Source organism: Ambystoma mexicanum, chromosome 7q (genome assembly GCF_040938575.1).
Source record: "Ambystoma mexicanum isolate Mex_15411 chromosome 7q, UKY_AmexF1_1, whole genome shotgun sequence".
Classification (NCBI taxonomy): Eukaryota; Metazoa; Chordata; class Amphibia; order Caudata; family Ambystomatidae; genus Ambystoma; species Ambystoma mexicanum.
Window position 1 is genome coordinate 887480049 of NC_090941.1, and position 19839 is coordinate 887499887.

Consider the following 19839-nt stretch of genomic DNA (forward strand, 5'->3'; position numbering starts at 1 on the left):
GTCCCATTTTTAAGCCAATTTCTACAAGTGTGCGCGTTTAACATGGGCATAAGTGTATAAAGTTTCATACTTCTAGCGGAAATACATTTTACGTAAAATCACATTTCTTGCCATTTCTTTTCTTCTAAACATGTCACACAATTTTACCGCCTATTGAAACGTGCAGCCAAAATTTAGATTCACAAATCTGTTACTTTTATATTTTTCGCAATTTTAACTGGCAAGTTATAAGTCTTTAAAAAAATGTCTTTGTTAATGTTCAGCCACAGATGGTTGTTTGGGACTGCCTCTTTTTCTCTCCCTGCAGTCCAGGAGCAGTCTCTTCCCTGTTAGCTCTTGGCAGAGGCCATTTACAACTGTCTTCACAACTCACATTTCCTTAGTTGCAGCTGGTCATTGTTCCTCATGCCTCTGTAGACCAGGTTCTTTCCCAACCCCATAATTAACGCTTCTGTGTGATTTCCTGCTTGGGGAAAGACCTTCCTTCTGTGAGAAACCTGTTATTCCAGTTTGGTAGCCTCAGCCAGGTTTAATTTAATTGTTACTTCTGTTGAATTTTACCTTAGCACAAAACAAACATGTTGTATCAAATCACAGCTAAATTGTCATCCAAGATTTTAAACCATGGGATCAAAACAATTACAATATGGGTTATTCTCAGTAACAGGCCTCTTTGATTGCAAACATTTGATTTCAGTTTATGCATGTTACATTTTAATCAGGCAGGCTCCTGACAGCTGTCATTCAGGCGGCCCAGGCTACTGTACCCAGAGATTTTTTGACAGGCCCACAGACAGGCCACTTTTGCTGTGGAAATCTCTGTATTCTTTCAGCTTTTCAGGACCTTGTAAGTTCACAATGATTTCTTAAACTAAGTGAATTGTAGCACCCAGCAAGAATTTTGGATATTTGAAAGTGTTTTGTACCAGCATTCTGCAGTTTCAGCTACAAAGAAAAAGGGATTTAAAGCAAGATTTGGGGTTTCATTTAGAAAAGCACTGCTTTTTCCTTCTGTACTCCATTTTCAATTGTTGTGGAGCCCAGTGACATATTTCAGGAGTGAGAGCTCTGTTCCACCACTGACAACGTGCGTGGCAGATTGGGCAGCCATCTTTTTGTGCGTTGCAAAGCACGATTTTCAGAGGTTTTGGCGCGCACAAGGGTTTTGCGGCCATTTTGCTATTTCTGACACCCTCATAACACAGTGATGCAGCATAGCAGAGCAAAAGTGGCTCAAAGCATCCCACAATGGACCAATTCACAGAGGGTTAGCTGAGCGCTATTGCTAAATTTGAAGCAAGCTCTAAACAGAAGAAATCTTTTAATGGATACTTTTTTATATTTGTGGGTGTAGGATTATCTGTATTTATAACCTATACACTATGCTGTTCAAGTAAGAACAATGAACATCTGTATATTTTATGGGACAATTCGTATATGAATGTTAGCTGTTTATAGTCATTCTTATGTATTCTTTATGCTGTGTAATGTTATTTTGTACTGTGACTTTTTTTATGGACATGTTTTTTTCCTTCTGGAGTTGTAATACCTTTTGGAAGTGTTTTTGCAGAGTGGAGTGGTGATGTGACACTGATTCTGCTTGTTGTCTCCCAGGTACATATATTCAAAGCAGAAAGAGAACTGATGGCATTCTCTAGACTTTAATGGTCAACTATCCAAATTACCATAAAATGGCAAGACCTACTTGGTTTCCAAAAAAAGGAACCAACTGTTCAGCTGTATGCCCAATCTGACATTCACCAATCCTTGGATGACCATTCAAAAAGGTTTGGGGGATCTATGCACCCGGCCCCGTTCCCATCCCGCACTGGAAATAAAAATCATTCTGCCTTGATGAATATTTGATTTCAGATCCATCCGTTTTAATGGGTTTAAGTCCTGCATACACATATGTTGGTTTGGTTGCACAGCAGTATTCTTTAGTCAGCCCTGCTGGCGGTAATCACAGAAAGATTATGATTCTCTTGGCAAGAACATACATTTTAATCTCCACTCAGTTGGGAGTGCTTCTCGCTTGCATGTGAAGCAGAAAGTCAATATGCAAATCTTGCCTAGGCTTAGTTGAACAAAGAAACTGCAGTACGTGTAGGACTATTTCTGAATCCAATTTCTTTGTATTCAGAATTATTATTGTTTAATTTTGCCCTTTCGCCAGATATCAGCAGTGTGCCATTGGGAATATTAGTACGTTGCAAATATGATGCACTCTTTTATATATTACTACAGTTCACTGTCATTTGAATCTCTCATTTTTAGATTTAAATGCATTTTGCTTCCTATAAATTACCCTAGTTATATAGTTAATTAATCTTTATTGCTGCATTTAATAAAGGTATTCACTTAACTAGTAAATGCCTGAGACAGCTGAAACATTCAGGTACGCTGGTAGCAGGAGCGGACTGCCTCACAGCAAAATGCCTTGCTTGCTAACAGCAAATCTTATATGTGCATATTTGGGATTCAGTTATATAATCAAACATATGGTCGCTGCCCCGGGGAGCAGAGAGGATGTCTCCCGTCTAAAATTAGCCAATCCGCAATTGAACATATTGCTATCAGCACCCCTTTAAAGAAACTCAAGCTACTTCACATACTGGGTCTGGGATCTCGCACAAGTCACCTCCACACAAAATACCTACTTCAGTGTAGCTGCTGCTGCGTCTTCCTGGGACTAATACGTTTACGTGACCAATATACATCTCCAATTTAGTACAAGCATTGTTGTTTCTCATGTATTTGGTGTATGTATGTATATATGTTATGTTGGGGCTGTTTCATTTTATATGTGCACACCGAATGGTTTGACCAAAAACCATACTTGTAAACAATAAATATTCTACAAATAAACATTACTTGTCTTGAGGTTTCACCACAGACACATCAATAATTAAAACACTATCGTACATAGTATTAATTAAACACAAGGGACCACCAATGTTAGCACTTATGTGCTGTTGGTACCTCTGATAAAATTGTTTACTTTTACAAAACGTTCATATGTGCAAAGGTAAAGAGTACAAATCGGCAACATTTTACTAACTTGACTTTTACGTTCCCTTTTGTAAAAGATGTAAAAGCCACATGCAGACAATGCTCTTCACATGGCATTTGTAATGGTTTCTTTGTAATGTTCATATGAATTCCACCTGCTTTGAACAGGTACTAAATTCAAGCAGATTCCATAGGAATCCATTTCACTTGCACCTGCATGAAAATCTCCCTCAGGCCTAAACGCATGTGCCCTTTGAAGATGGAGGTGGCACGCATGGTTTCCATTTTGTGTTCCTTCCCTGACTCCAGATGGCAACACAATACCCAGGGAGTGCAAAAGAAAGATGTAAAGAGCGAACACGTTGATTTATTGCCTTATATTTGCACTTCAGACCTAGCAAAATAACCCCATATATTGTTAAATGAAAAATTACAATTGGTAAATATGTAGTAGGAGCACGAAGATACATGAATCATGGACATGTGTGTGTTTGTCTTTTCAACTTGTAATTGTATATGGACTTATTTTGCCTCTTCTATTAGTCAAATCCACATTAGAAACATACTATTCACTATAGTTTATATTTGGCTGTCTGGGAAATCAATAAGTGGTCATTCTGCTACGTGGAAACTGAATCAGCTCCAATAACAAGGATGCCCCAAAAGACATTCTGGCACCATGAATACAAAGGGGCCACAAGACACCACAGACACGGTGATCCTTATGACCAGTACCGGGGTATGGACAAACTACCGCAAGGGCGTTGGCTGCCCTTTATAGATGTCTCCACTTGATACATATTAATAAATGGATGCTAACCTCATTATTTTTCAACACTTTGTTTAGGCTGAACCCATATTAGCTCTCACGGAGCAGTACTGTATAATGCTTTTTTGAAAATTTGTTTCTGAGCTTTGTTTTTCTTTTGTTTTTTTCCCGCAGGTCGATTGACATTAAAGACTCAGCATGTCCAAGACTCCAAAATGGGATTTGTTATTAATGCGATATATGCGATGGCATATGGACTCCACAATATGCAGACAGCACTTTGCCCTGGCTATAAAGGACTATGTGATGCTATGAAGCCCATTGATGGGCAGAAACTTCTCGACTGTCTCATGAAGGCCAATTTCACTGGGGTTGCAGGAGATATGATCTTGTTCGATGAGAATGGAGACTCCCCTGGAAGGTACTGTCACATATGAAAAAGTAATAGCTTCAATAAAAGTGCCAACCCTCATCCACAGAACTGTTCATTTGACCACACGGCACAGATGATGTGCCAGGATAGTATGCAGTATACCTTCAAATTGTAAGATATTCTAGAACAAGGCAGAGTGAAGGTCTGGTATAGGTACATCTGGACTGGCCCCTAAGACATTATTTAACATTCATTCGTGACCCAGTTAGGGTGGCTCTTCTCTTGGGAAAGGGTTCCTACACCTACCAGCGACCATATGCGGCCACACCAAAAATGTACAGTGAGGGGTGGATGTTGCAATATTTACTGAAAGTTTAGGAATTCAGCAGTTTTAGTAGTAGCCTACTTTGAATTAATATGACGTTTGCAAAAAAGGGGCCTCTCTTTAAGCAAACAATACCTTTATAAGAATAAAAGTATATCTATATATGTATATATACATATATATATTGAACTAAAAAAGGTTTGCTCTAACAGCAACTGAAAACCATCTACAATCAGGGATTCTCAATTTACAAAACAAGTATACACTAAATAAATATATAACTGAATTCGGTTATCTTTCTACTGATTCTATATTACACACTGACTTCTTGACTCTGGGACGATTTGCACCACTTGAGAGCCTGTGGTTCTAGACGCTATGCATGGCCTTCTGGCAGGATTGTATTCATGCAGATTTTCAACTAAGGGTCTGTTCCATCAGCTGGCCAGATCTTAGACAGTTGTGCTCTGAAGGATGATTTTTTACTTGAACAGCTAGTCACTTTATGAGCTGGTATTGATACTGGCAATCTATCAGTGAGTTGATAACCCATAGCGCTGTATTTTACTGTTTTTGTTTAACTAATGGCAATAGAGGGTGGTCCCCAGCTCAATGGAATCCAAGAGTTGCAAGCCCAATGCCCTGATGAAGTGAGTCCAATGTAATATGTTTTAGACCAACAGTTCAGCATGGACCAATATTCTATTGCATTTAGGGTGTTGTAGTGAACCAGATTCTGGAGTTAGTGCAGAGTTCATGAAATCCTTAAAGACAACAATATTCTGGCCACCCGCCTGCTGCCATTGGATCTGCTTCAGGCCTAATGAAGCAAAATGGTGCCCTTCATTGTGAAAGGAAGAGAAGGAAGATTGGGGTCCCATTGAATGCTTATGTGGATCGGTAGAGAAAATGTGAAGAAGGTTAGGGAGAAGTAGTGGATGGGAAAATAATGGTTGCTCACTAGACTCAGTGCTGCTAGGGTTTGCTACCACACAATCACTGTACAATTATTTCACAACTATTCTCATGGGTATTCACATATTATACACACTCACTAAGCAATGCAACAGGCATGCTTTGAGCCACGTAACTTGGGGAAAGGCAAACAGTGGCACATGTATTGGTTGTGTAAGCAGGAAGTAGTACCACTTATGGTATCATTCTGCCATGAGTTCTAGCAGATTTGCCATGAGCCCTTGTCTCATGTATGTTTGTATGGGAATGCCAGCATTGCTGTATATTATAAATGTTCATAAGTATCAACAGTGTCAAGAGGACTAAGGATCCTTCTTATTAGCAGCAGATGAAATTCTATCTGCAGTGTCACTATGGGTCTTAGCAAATCAAACGGCGGGGGACACAAGCTTATCTGCCAGGACAATCCTGCAGTCTATGGCCACTGCATCCCATCTGCCATTTTCCACCTCGAATCTGCACCTTCAGTCCAGTTGGATGTGTGGTCCTCTTCCCCGAATGCCTCACCTCTCTATTCTTCACCGTGCTTTTTCTCTGATCCTACACCACTCTTCCATCTGCCTGCCTACCGCCACTCCTCCTCATCTCTTTGTTCCTCCTTCCATGATCCTCCCTCTTATGACAATTTTCCTCCCACCTAGCATGCCTGGCATATCGCCACATGAGCTACAATTCAATGTTTTCTTTTGCTTTTCTTATTTATTCTCTGACATTTTCCCCGCACCCCAAAGGTGTTAATGGTCTTAAATGCCCTTTGGGTGGGATGTACCGTGAGATAATGAACCTTGGTCCTTCAATATTGCACTCAATTTGCTCAGTCCCTTTCCTTGGATAGGAGGGCCATTACTGCATTTTTCATCCTTTGGCCAAAGAATGTACCACCTAATTAAATACAGCCATGCATCTTAATAACTCCTGAAGTCCTCATGTTTCATGTAAGTCCATAAGCTTCTCTGAACAATGATAATTTTACAAGGTGTAACTAGGCACCCTGTTGGGATTTAGCCTTGCCTTGTGAAGTGACCCTAAAACCCTCTGAGTCACCTCCACAGCACACCAACTAGAGATGCCCCATGACCTATAACAACTGTCGCATTAAGTCAACCTCCTATGGAGTTGCAGGGAGGCCGTTGTTGCAGACAATCACAGTGGAGTCTTTCCCTACAGTCATAACTGTAGCCTATTGCTTTGGAGACCAGTGCTTGGGAGTAATCCAGACCCGATACAAGCAGATCCAAACTCAATCATTTTGTATGTTGCTGGAGAGGAAGGATGCAGCATTCAGAGAGGGTTGTAGAAGGAGCAGTGTGGAGCAAAGAGGTGGAGGGTGGAGGGAGAAGGAGCAGAGACTCGTGGTGATCTGGTAACCTTTAGAGGGGCAGACATAGGTGGAGAACAAGCTTGAGTGAAGTGGAAGGGAGCAGGTTGGGGAGAACGAATTGGAGGGATAAGTAATAACAACAATTAGGTTCACGAAATTTAAGAAAAGAAAAGGCAATATAGTTCTGGAGGTCAGACGAATGGAAGAATTAGCTAAGGAGTTACCATCTGGCTAGTAGGAGGAAAATTGATGGAGGATGTTGGGGAACCTAAGCAGGTGATGGGAGAGCTGTTGTAGGAGGCTGGAGAGTTTAAAAAGGAGGATGAAGAATTTAAGGGGTAGGTGGCAGTATTATCGGAGGGGTTGGCAGAGTCAATGAGAAGGTCAGGAAGTTGTTGGAAAAGGTTGGTAAATTGAAGGAGGAATTTAAAGGATTTAAAAAGGAGGTGAGAAGATTGAGGGGGGATGTTGGAGAACAGCAGAAAGGAGGCGTGTGCCATTAGGGAGGTGCAAGGAGTTGGAGAAAATGAGAACCACAGGAGGAGATGAAGCACTTTAGGAAGAGGTGGAAAGCATTAGTGGGAGTAAACCCATAAATAGAGGGACTGGGTTAGGGGCGATCTGAAGTGGAGCTCATGGTGTGCTAACAGCAAGGGTATGACCAGCTGAGGCTCTAGGTCACTCACTCACACTCAGCTACCCCATGGACCTCACTCCATTTAGACTGGCAGACTTGAGAATGGTACTACCCTGATTCAAGGACTCAGCCAGCCTGCACTTTATATCCATAAACTACACAGGAAATCGGTGGATTTCTCAACATTTGTATCCACTATTGGGAAGAACTTTATAGGGGATTTGGGACCTCTGCAAGCAAGCCTGCACCTAGAGAACTGTAGAGGGTAAAGCTAAGGAAATATATTTGGAGTCTCAACCCAAGATGAAAATTACAGTGGGCCTTCCTGTATTACATATTAAGATTTTTTATGTACCCCTGAAATCCATAGGTCTCCCCCTTACTTTGATTAATAAAACCCCTAAAAGTACCTATTCAAGTCAATCTTGTCTGTTGATTCCAGTGGCCTGAAAGATAGGGCCATCATGGGATCCTCAGGCCTAGGTAGGTAAGCAACCCAGAGCCCAGTCCAAATTCCTTACACCTGCCATTGAGAAGGGAAAATGAGGGAGGTAACCCAGAGATCACTAAGGAGTTGAGGTGGGAAGGGATCAGACCAGTTCAATTGAGCTACCAAAACAGCATACCTTGGAATTCAACCCTCTACTCCAAGACCCAGTGAAGAAACATTTTCAGAAGATGGGGACTGGGCCACTCCAGACACGAAAGGGGTGTATAACTGGGCGAATCCACTTTGACTGAGGAGGCTGTAAGATGCATGGTGGAGCATGTCTGGCACACCATGGACCTTATGTTCTAAGGAAGGTACTACTTTGTTTTAGTGTTGTATTCAAGTGATCTTCCCTTTGTCCAAGTCAGTGCCTTGTTTTTTGTAGAAGCTTTTGCGACACACAAAATGGAAAACTGTCACAGGGTGAGGGATTGCGCAGCACACTGTCTGCTCAAGTGCACCGCGTGTAGTGTGGTGAACTTGTATCGTTGGCCGTGCATTTTGACTCCTTTTTTATTTTCATTTTGATGTCATTTTCATTTTCAATATACCATATTCAAAATATGTTGTTTCAAGGCAGGAAAGAAGGGAAAAACGTTTGCAAAATAGACAGTGGAGAATGTATGATGTGCCAGGGTAGCCTGTAGTATACCTTCACATTGTAAGATATTATGGAACAGCTGGAAGACCGTTATTACATCAAGTTGTATTAATGGTCTTCCATCGGCTATTAGATCTGACTCCTGGGACCTCTTAAACATTCGGTGGTCTTGGACAGAAACCTCCTTCTTTCCAGTTATTGTATTTTACCCAACCCTTGACTAAAGCCTTTGCCAAAGTGTCATGCCAATTGCAATGGGCTAGATTTTTAGTTGGTAATCATGTCGCTTTCCAGTAATATTCGTATTTGAAGCAAATAGCTTTGAATTGAATCTTCTTGTCAGCTGGGAGAAGATGAATCAATGCCACGGGGGGAGGCGTTTTTGACGCAGGCATGATAATGGAATATCATTCCGGAAAAGCTGCATTGGTCTGTTGAGGGTTTTACGGAGTTCTGGATATATCACTTTCCAGTAACGAAATGTGCTCAGGACCGGACCTCTCATCAACTGCACTTTGGGATCTCGAAAAAGAAAATGTATGATTCTATTTAAAATTATAATGTTTAAATCTTTAAAGTATAACGTGGGGCCTTCGAGTGAGTATATTGATTTGGTGAGGATCGTGGCGTTGTCTGGCCGCTTATGGTGGTCCCCAAGGTGAAGAGGCCACTTAAAAGAGGCCTTGTCGTGCCTTGAAACACTTGTATATGGGCGGGCTATAATTACAATATCATTTCATATCATAAAAAGGTGTGCTTGTGGGTATGGTCAGGCCAATGTTTCCTAATTCTTGCCAGAATAGAAACCGAGTTGTCCGAGTTGTTAATGGGTTTGCTGTGTCTAGATCTTGGTTAGAGCCACATTTTTGTGCCAGATAATGGACGTAATCTGTGGTACTTCCAGTTTTGTATTTGCTGGAGTTCGAGCTACAGGTTGGAGCTTCCTCTTGCGTGAAGCTCAACATTTCCAGCAGGCTGCACAGGTGGGTGCAGCATCAGAGCACACGTTGAACCAATATAGATTCCTGTGCTCCCCCTCACCCTCCTGTCTTGCTGAGACATATAAATAATCCCTCCAAGGTTTCTGCTTTTCTGGTGCTACTTGGTGGAAGCACATTAAGCTGGGTGCCACGTGATAGATATGGATGCAACAGACCAGCCCATGATCCTATTCCTCAACAAGGGGCAAGACCACACCCTGCTGCTTAATGCACAACTGTGGTGGTCAGTCTAACGGAGTCTTCACAGAGGACCATTCATCTGGATGATCAGAGGCAACATCGCCGACCCAAGACTAGAAGCACAGAAGCATCACTCGCTGACCCTACCCAGAAGTTACAACCCTAACCCTATCCGTGTGGATCATCAAAAACCTGTATCATTTAAACGCTGCCTTTGAAAACTGCCCTGAGCCTCCAGATTCATCCTAGCTCGCTGCTTTGATCAACACAACTTGCTTCACCCAAACTTAGCTTGAACCACTGACACAACATTTGAAGCCTGGTAATCGCCAAGAACCACCAAAAGGTACTATTGATTTCCCATTTGTGGCCCATAGAGATTGATTGGGTCCCTTTTACCCCTTTTGCATCCAAGGACATCCTTTTAAAGAACACTGTGGCTTTTACATGCCTTTCACCCCATATTCATTCCCCACTATGCTGCATCTTGCTATCTTTGCTGGTATGTGTTCTTTCTTCAAGGGTTGTTTTTTGCAGTTGATTCTATTTCGTTATTATAGCATATGGTGTGATTGATTTAGGTATATATCATTTTATAGAACCTTTACTGCACACTCCTTTATTTTCGATTGTTATACTTTGCTGTTTGTGTCGCTACTGAATCACACATCTCCCATTTTGAAAGGATAGCATTCCCTCAGTCCCTGTTACCACAAAAGATGAAAAAGGGATATTTCTTGAATGTGCCTGTTTTACTTTTATGTTTGTGTTGGCTCTTGATTTGTAGAAGTGTGTGGGATGAGAAGACACATAACATTTGCTCTTCCTTGTACTCCTGCAGGGCAGAAGTCAATTCATCACAAAAACATCCCCTACTCATGGAAACCTGGACCACCAGAGGAATTTCTCTTTCATTTAAGTCCTCCAATGACCACACCAAATCTATGGGTATACAATTTATATAAACATATGTGTGAATATTGCCTGTTCACGTAATTCCTGGGTTTAGACCACATACAGTCACTCTTTCATGAAGTGTAATAATTACTCCATCCACACATACGTTCATATAATTCAGATGCATCTCCTGCTGACATGCTCAGGCACCTGATATCTCTTATAGTGCATTCCTCAAGAGAAATCGGCTATAACGTGTGCTCACACTCATATCTGGTGGAGCACATTGCTTGCCAAATCTCACCAGACACTGCCAGGCTTACATGTTAAAGAAAGGGCCATCCCTTCCTTATGATCACTACTGGGCACAATTACATCATGAATTGCTTGCACGTTGGCTCTTTCAATGGCCTTGAGCACCCTTCCATACCAGAAAGCATTGCTTGCATAGATTACCTTGTATTATGGAATCACCACTCCTTGAACCTCCTCTTTGTTTCTATCTCATACACTGACACACCTAAACTCGATATGTGGTGGATGGGCCGGTTGTCTAGACATTCAACACAGGGTCATTGTCAATACTTAGAGGTAGACATTAAGAGGTACTGTGTCCACCTGACCGAGGGACTATGGGTGTCAAGCATTGCATCCACTATATGATAAACCGATGTGCTGCTTGTAGGTGTAGAACAATGAATTGGCTGTCTGGCTTTAACATATTACTGGAGCCCGCAAGCTTGCAGCAACTCATCTATGTACCCTATCACCTCAGATTTCCATCTATGAAACAGCCAAATTCCAAAGTTTGGGCTGCATAGAAGACAAAAACCTCCTGCATAGTGCTAAATATGGCATGGTAGGCACTATAACACGCTTCACATTGGCGGTGACAAATCTTACCTGTAGCCCATTAACTACCCTGTCGTGTGGCTTAGGTGAAGCCTTTATAGGGGCTTGAAATACAGAATTCCAATATTGGTGGGGATATTAGTCACACTGTCCATGCAGGGATGGTGCACTGAATTCCATGGTCGGGGATGTTGTCCCTTCGACCCAATTGCAGCCCCACAAGCTAATGGATGTTGACTTCGTCCAGCATTGGTAGCAGGCAGTGGCTATGGACTGTTCTACCTTCAGTTTGGGTCATCCTGGATTTTGAATCTCCGATGGAACTCCTTCTTCGGTAAAACCCTTGATTGTAAACGTGCTGTCAAAGGCATGTTGGCTTAAGAAGTTCAGCTTCAACCAATGTGGCTGGTTAATCTTGCAGACACTTCGCTTGCCGGATATGTAGCCCAATGGAAGTATCTCTTTATCCAGCACTTAAGGTGGGCACCATGTGGCTGATGGACCTGGATGTCACCTATTGTCTCCAGAATACAGACGTCCAGTGAAAGTGGACTGAACAAAGCAGTGGAATTTGGAATGTACTAGTTCTGCAGTTGCTTACTACTACATGCTCTATACCGGTGCTTTTCCAGACTGCCTGTGTGTTTTCCGCAGAGTATTTTCTAAACTGCATACCACTTTGTAATGTCTTTCAACGGAAAGGTGGCATGCACTGATTTCCTTTGGTTCATTCAAGAGTCATGCTTCCTGACTGTGCATGTAACTGGAAATGTTGCCTCTCTTTAGAATTTCAGCATATATGCGGTGATAACATCCAGACACATTGCACCAGCAGTTTGATGAGTTTAATTCAGTGGTATGCTTAAAAGGGTGGTAGGTCCCTTCTGAAGTCCATGATTCATGAGTTTGTGTTTTTCATGGCGGCTGCTATCAGTAGAGAGACAGTGCCATTTGGTTCAGATCACACAAAAAGCACTTTCACTTTCTGGACCTCAGAATTAAATTGTGAAATATATTGTTAAGTTAACCATTCCGGGTAGAAATGTTAAAATAGCATAATCGCGACTAACAATATTTGTATAAACAAAATCCTTATTCACTTCCTATCTTCCAATCGGAATGCTCAGAATGCAGTCAATAACTACTTCAGAAGCAGACAGGGATAGCAACTCCTTTCACTGATTCTAAATTATCTAACCAGATTTCAGAAGAACGTCTGAAAATAACACTAGAAGCACTGCATCGTGGCTGTTCTCAAGCACTACATTAATTAATATAAAAAAAGATGCTGAACATTAATAGAGAGAGCACTAAACTTCCTGGATAGTACGATAAATTTGAAATATGAAAATATTGATTTAAGGTTGACTGTGGTTGCATAGTTACAGACATTTGTTTAGAAAGTGTCATGTTGGACAAACAAATGATCTCGATATTGATGAAAGAGGTGACAGAGAAGGCACAGGATGAACGTGCTGGCAAAAGGTGAGGGAGAAACAAGAAGAGGAGATGTGAGAAGGCAGGGAGATGGGAGAGGTGCAATGAGGGAGGAAGTAAGAGAGTGCGGGATAAAGGTGAAGCTGTCAGAATTGAAATATAACAATGAAGACAGTGAAGCTTAGAAGTGAAAGGGGACATGCAGACAGTGGGAAAAAGGAAAACAGCGAGGGAGAAGAATTGAGGAAAAGATTTTAAACAAGTTCTAAGAGGACTTACAGGGAAAGATAGTTGGCCCCAAAAGAACAAAATTGAGAGGTTTTGTGTGTGTGTGCGTGTGTGTGGCGGTTGACAGAGTTTCGGTGTATGTGAAAACCAAGAGGGAAGGAGTGATACAAGGAGATGGTTGTGTCGAAGCATGAACAGTTGTAGAAGGGAAGCAACACTAAGGAAAGGGTGGATTGAGCATGTCAGAGACCGTAGAAGGGAGAGATTCCAAATTATGCGATAAAAAGAAAGGGCAATGCAAGAAGGCAAAACAGAAAACACCAACATTATAACAAGAGGTCAGGAGAGTGAGTGAGAGAGAGGAGTTGAAGAGGGGAAATGATGATGGGAGACATGGGGTATTGCACCCGAAATGTGTATACTTCTTTCTCAATGCACATATGATTATTTGACTATTAATAGTAGTTTTGAAATTGCTGATGAAAAAGGTGAGTAAATGCATGCAGTGGAAGCAAATTTAATTCTGCTGGTATGTCCTAATTTTTGCTCCTTATAAATAGTGGAAGCACTGTATATGCCATTCATGGAAAAGAAACAGTATTATTATTGACTTGCATTAGCATGCACCACAGAAAATATAAGTGTATTAAATTCCAAATCATAAGTTTCCTAATTGCCATTGGTTAGATGGGAACAGTTCTGGACTCTCTAAACATGGCACTAAAGCAGAACCACGGAGATGGGGTCCATCACAATAAAGGTACACAGAATCCCACATTTAAGATGTGGAATGATGATTCAAATCCATCCTGTTGCTTACTAACTCTACTAACAAACAAGCAAGACAGGGAAGGTCAATTGTTGAAGGTCAAGTTAATTGGACCACTCTTTGAAAAATCACCTGACACATATGAAACCCATTTTGACATGGATGGGGAGAAACATTTAAGAGATTGTCAGGCAAAAAGGGAGATGTGGTCAATTTGAAGCTTCTAATTTGAAATAAATGTGAAGGTTAAAAAGCATTCTTCTGTATTTACTTGTTGTGATTATTTTTTGTTTAGTAACTAATGGTCAATGATTTCAGTACCAACTGGACATAATTCTCATATGTAGAATATAATACATATGAATACATTATAGGGCAGCAACCACTTCACTATCCACTTCACTATCCTTAAGATCGCTTCTAACTTTTTTACAGGTGCATATATTTCATTTAATAATCTCCAACCAAACTGAAAATGGGGAAAATGTGTTAAACAGTTCAAATTCTATTAAGAAAATTAAACTGTTGCATTACACAGTGAATGATTACCATAGGTAATCATGGTGATGTGAAGATGGCCACAGTATCTTTGGGGAAACAACTGTAGAAATGAAAGGAGATTGAAAAAGGGGAGGGCATCTGCCATCAACAGTGGCCCATGCTTGATCACTGGTATTGATGAAACATGGACAGTGGCAAGGGCCAATGGAATCTTGTTATTTAGTAGCGAGTGGGATATGGGTCATGGTCAGAGTCTGGGGACACTATCCATGGCCCGGCCTTGGCCAGCAGGTGATGCCCTGTATTTAATAGTTTGCACATCGTAGGGTATGGTTATTTTTTAGTAAGAGGGATATGGGCCCCAGCTGTGCCCATTGGGCCACAGTCTGTATGCCTAATTGATGCAATATGGACAGTTTGGACAGGCTCATTGGTTAGTTACTAGCCTGGGGAACATGGGTCACAATATTTGTTACTAATCGGAGCATCATAGACCGTGGCCGCTATATACAGAGATAGATCAGATTGATACTCTGGGGTGCCCTGATTCTTGCTTTGATTTTAATAATAATAAAACAACTTTTAGATGAAGATTGTGTGTTTACTTTAAGAATATTACATGCAAATGCTTGGAAATGTCTTCCATGCCACTTAAGATTGTGAGACAATTCTCTGACATGCTTAACTTCCCTTGACATATAATCAGAGATCACTCTTCTGAAGGGGCTCGAACATCAGTAAGGAAGTGCCCTCCATTTAACTGCAAGAGGAGCAAGATATCTCCTATCCGCCCTGTCATTAGGCCTGCGGCAGGGCTTCATTATGATCATTCCGCACCATTAGGCACATCTGGTGCTCAGAGGATGAGAAGGATCATTCATCAAGGCTATCTCAGTGGTCCGCAAAGGGCATGCTGAGTACAATGCGCTTAATCAGTCAGTATTACTTTATTTCAGCATCAAAACCATAAAATACAAGTCCATGGAACATGACACAAAATTAATAAAATGATCAAATCACAGTTAAAATGGATAGTAAATTACAATTCGATTGTACAAACTCAACATACCCATAAAATCCCCACTAAAAGTCACAGAGTGAACCCTCAGTTTTAAATCTGTATTTAGTGTTAGAACATGCCCTTTTATAAGGTGTAACAACAGTGGTGGCTGCTGAATGTTTTGATTGGAGGGGCATAAACATTTCTCATACAAGTGCGCAAGTGACTTTGTGTTTAGTAGACGCCCCAACCAATCAAGATAGGTTTGGGTGGGTTATTCCCCCATGAAAATGTAAAAATAACAAATAAAAGGGTGCTTTTTATAGCACACTTTCTGTAAAGAAATTGGGTAAAAAGTCATACAGTTTACAATCTGTTTTGTAGGATAACACATGGAAAAAGCCAAAAGATGCCAATTTATCAACAGTGCACCGGAGCATTTCGCAACACATTTTCATGATTCCCTTGTCCACAATATTCAACAGTTCATGCTTGCTGCTCCCAAACATGTCCATGGTGGCTGTGTAAATATATGCCAGTATCCCCACATAAGAACATACTCCTGTTAGCTTTTCATATGATACCAGTAAACAATTCCATGCTGTGATAAGAAAACATGTCGATACTGACTGCACGAATATAGGCCTGTATGCCCACCTGAAAAGACAAGCAAGAAAAGGAGGACCAATTGTTGAACATCAAGTTATTTGGACTTCAAGTAAACCACTTCTTGAAAAGCAACAGAGACATGTGAAAACCATTTTGACATGCATGGGGAGAGAAATTTCTAAAATCGTCTGGCAAAAAGGAAGATATGGTTCATTTTAGGCTTCAAATTTGAAATACGTGTGTAGGTTAAAAAAACATTCTTCTGTACTTACTTGCTGTGATTATTATTTTTGTAATATCAAATGGTCAATAATGTCTGTACCAATTGGACATCATTCTCATAATACATATGAATATATTGTAGGGTAGCGGTCACTTCCTTATCCTTAAGATCGCTACTGACTGCACACATCTAGGTCTGTATGCCCACCTGAAAAGAATCATTATGTTGGCATTGCTCATACTGTAAGTAAAAATGAAATACCCCTATAAGAAATCCTCTATATACTGGCTGCAACAATGTGCCCCTCCCACCACCTAAGAACACCAATTGAGTTGGCTTTGCCAATACTGGCAATAAAAATGCCATGCCTCTCTAAGACAACATGTCCATTGTAAGCACCCCACATCCCACCCATCAGAGGGTCGCTCACCGAACCACATCCTAAAGCAGCATTTTTCTAATAAAAGAAAATGATGCATGGTGTTGTTCAGATGTTTTAGTGTTTATCTGCTGACCCCATGATCCCTTTGCAATCCTAAATAAACATTTAAAGTCTCCGGTGGAGGGCCCTCGGGTGGGTGACATTCGATGCCCTGATGGAAACAATCCAAGCTACAAGAACCTCCCTAGAGGGGAGCATTAAGGAAGTACGGTGGATGTGTTCCTGTTGAGAGCGGACCTATGGTATGTGTGCAAGAGGGTTTCGGAGGTGGAACAGAGAGTATGAAATGTGGAGGATGACCTACAACTGCTCAAGAATCAGGTGGCAGGCTTGGTAGGAATGACCACGGCATTGGAATCTAGGGCAGAGGATGCAGAAGGGCGATCACAGCGATGCATCATCCAACTGGTGGGTGTCCCAGAAAGGGAAGCGGGACCTAGCACAGAACTTTTCATGGAACAGCTCCCAAATGAAATTCTATCAAAGGAACAGAGTGATCACTACGACCACTTCCCCTGAAGGAAGGGAGATACAGTTCAAAGGCGTTAACCCCCGGATGGCCAAACTCCAAAGAGAGGAGAATGCAAACTACGCAATGACACAAGTTGGGTGGGATGCCCGAGAATAGAGACGATGGTAAAGGGTCAACAAAAGAATGGCAGATGCACAGACCTGAAACAAAAAAAACAGAAGAATGAGGAGGCGGGCCAGGAAGTGGAAGATAACGGTGGAGGGCCCTCGGGTGGGTGGCATTCGATGCCCTGATGGAAACAATCCAAGCTACAAGAACCTCCCTAGAGGGGAGCATTAAGGAAGTACGGTGGATGTGTTCCTGGTGAGAGCGGACCTATGGTAGGTGTGCAAGAGGGTTTCGGAGGTGGAACAGAGAGTATGAAATGTGGAGGATGACCTACAACTGCTCAAGAATCAGGTGGCAGGCTTGGAAGCAATGACCATGGCATTGGAATCTAGGGCAGAGGATGCAGAAGGGCGATCACAGCGATGCATCATCCAACTGGTGGGTGTCCCGGAAAGGGAAGAGGGACCTAGCACAGAACTTTTCATGGAACAGCTCATATTAGATACCCTAAGAGCGAGGGGACTAATATAACTTTTCACTATGGAGCGCGCGCACAGAGTACTGGGCAGAGCCCTGCCCCCAGGAGGACATCCAAGGGTCATAGTGGTGAAAATCTGGAACTTCAGAGACAGGGATGCCATCCTACAGGAGTCCCGAAGGGTGCGCCACTATGAAGGGGCTAACACAAAGTTGCGTATTTTCCTGTATGTCACATTGGAAGTACAGTGCCAACGTAAAACTCATGATGGAGTGAGGTGCCACCTTAGAGAACTAAACATTAAATATAGGATGTTCTTTCCAGCAAAATTGAAGGTTATGCAGGAGGGAAATCGTGTTTTTTTGGATCACTGCAGGAGGTGTGGGCCTGGCTGGATACACAGCCTCAGGGGTTGAGTGCTCAGGGAGAGGATATGAAGGAAGCAGTGGTCGGGTGAGAGGGGCAAGGGGGAGCTGTAAACTGAGAATGGCCAGAGAGGACCTGAAAGAAGGTGAAGAACCAACTTATCATTGAAGGTGGGAGAGTGAGATATGTCTTTAAGGACGGGTGGAAAGGAGGCGACAGGGGGGAACCCCTGGACTGATGACTGATCATCCACTAGAGGAGGGGGAAGGTGGGGGGACAGGTCAAGGTCAAGAGTTTGGGAAGAAGCGGATTCGGACCATGGTTGGGGAGGGTTTGGGAGAGGGAAGGGGAGGTTTGGTGGGAGGGAGTTGAGGAATCAGAGGGGAGAGGATGGAAGCCAAGAGGCTAGTTGGGGGACATAAAGAGGCTGAATGGGAGAGTGAAGGGGGCAGTGGGATGGGCAAATGGGAAGGGGGAGGAGGAGGGAACAGATGGGAGGGTCGATGAAGGGAAGTTCGCCGCACACACACGTGGGGCACAATTGCCTAGTTGGTTGAAGTTTGAAGCAAGGCTAATGGAATGGAGGAGAGAAACTCAGACGAGGCCAGGTGGGCCCACAGCGATGGGGAAGGGTTGGAAGGGAAGAGACAACTGCAACTGGAACAAGGGGTGATTGTTTGAGAATTGGGACCTGGAAGGTCCGAGGTCTAGGTCAAAAGTTGAAATGCCAACAGGTAGGGTTCTTTCTGAAGCAACATGGAATACAGCTTGCTTTGATACAGGAAACCCATATGATACGCAAAGATTTAAATCTACTTAGGAGATGGTGGGGAGGAACTGTAGTGGGAACATCTTACTCTAAATTTCGGGCACACTGAAGCAGCAGGCAGCGTTGACACTGTGGAAGATAACGGGCACTGGATTTTCGCTGGATTACTTGTTTGTCGGGCGGAGAACTTTGGTAAATTCAGCAATACGGAGTGCCTGGGAAGGACCCTTTTGGATCACTCACCCTTGGTAACAAACATGGGGGGACCACAGCGAAGGCCATCACTGTATTCCTGGAGACTTTCAGCCGCAACCCTGGAGGATGGGACATTTAAAGAATCACTGAGAGAATAGATGACAGCCTTCTTTGAGACCAATGAGGGTTTGGTGGAAAGGTGGAGAACCTTATGGGAAGCGTTTAAGGTCACGGTCAGGGGGATTTGTATAACTAAGTCAGTAGGGGTCAGAAAAACATTGCAGGAGAAATTACGGAAATTGGAAAAGGAGATAACTACCTTGGAACAGGGAATGGGGCAGGACAAGACAAGGGTGAGGAATTGGCTGTGATCCTGACATTCCATCAGGAGACAGAGGATTCACTTTCAAAATTTGACAGGTGTCAAAGGGACATACGACTTAAGAAAGTCTATGGCGAGTCCTTTGAGACAGGGATTATCCCAGAATCTCTGCAGGAAGCGATAATAACTATCCTATTGAAGGACCATAAGAACCCCCTTGAATGTTCATCCTCTCACCCGATTTTATTATTAAATGTTGATGTGAAAATTATGGAAAAGGTGTTAGCTACCAGATTTGGCTCGAGGTCTGATACACCCGGATCAGTGTGTGGTTTTAGGGGGGGTGGAGCACCGCAATGAATATCCATCGGTTGCACCATGTAAAGGACCTTGTTAGGGACTGCCCGGAGGGTATGGTGGTGGCCTCTTTCAATGCCATGAGGACTTTGATTCAGTGGATTGGGAATGGTTGTTTTGAGTGCTAGGC

At 42.5% G+C, this 19839-nt stretch overlaps 1 protein-coding gene across 6 annotated transcripts in view; it reads left to right on the forward strand.

Annotated features, from left to right (window-relative positions):
- The window catches only part of GRM5 (glutamate metabotropic receptor 5), a 1801008-nt gene that overhangs the window by 1472070 nt on the left and 309099 nt on the right, over positions 1-19839 (forward strand). For all 6 annotated transcript variants that reach the window (XR_011284099.1, XM_069639438.1, XM_069639437.1 and 3 more), the window contains exon 5: positions 3956-4202. Coding sequence is in view for 5 of the 6 variants with exons in the window: in XM_069639438.1 (XP_069495539.1) it covers positions 3956-4202 (247 nt within the window). In the remaining variant the exon portion in view is untranslated. The remainder of the gene's footprint in view (positions 1-3955; positions 4203-19839) is intronic.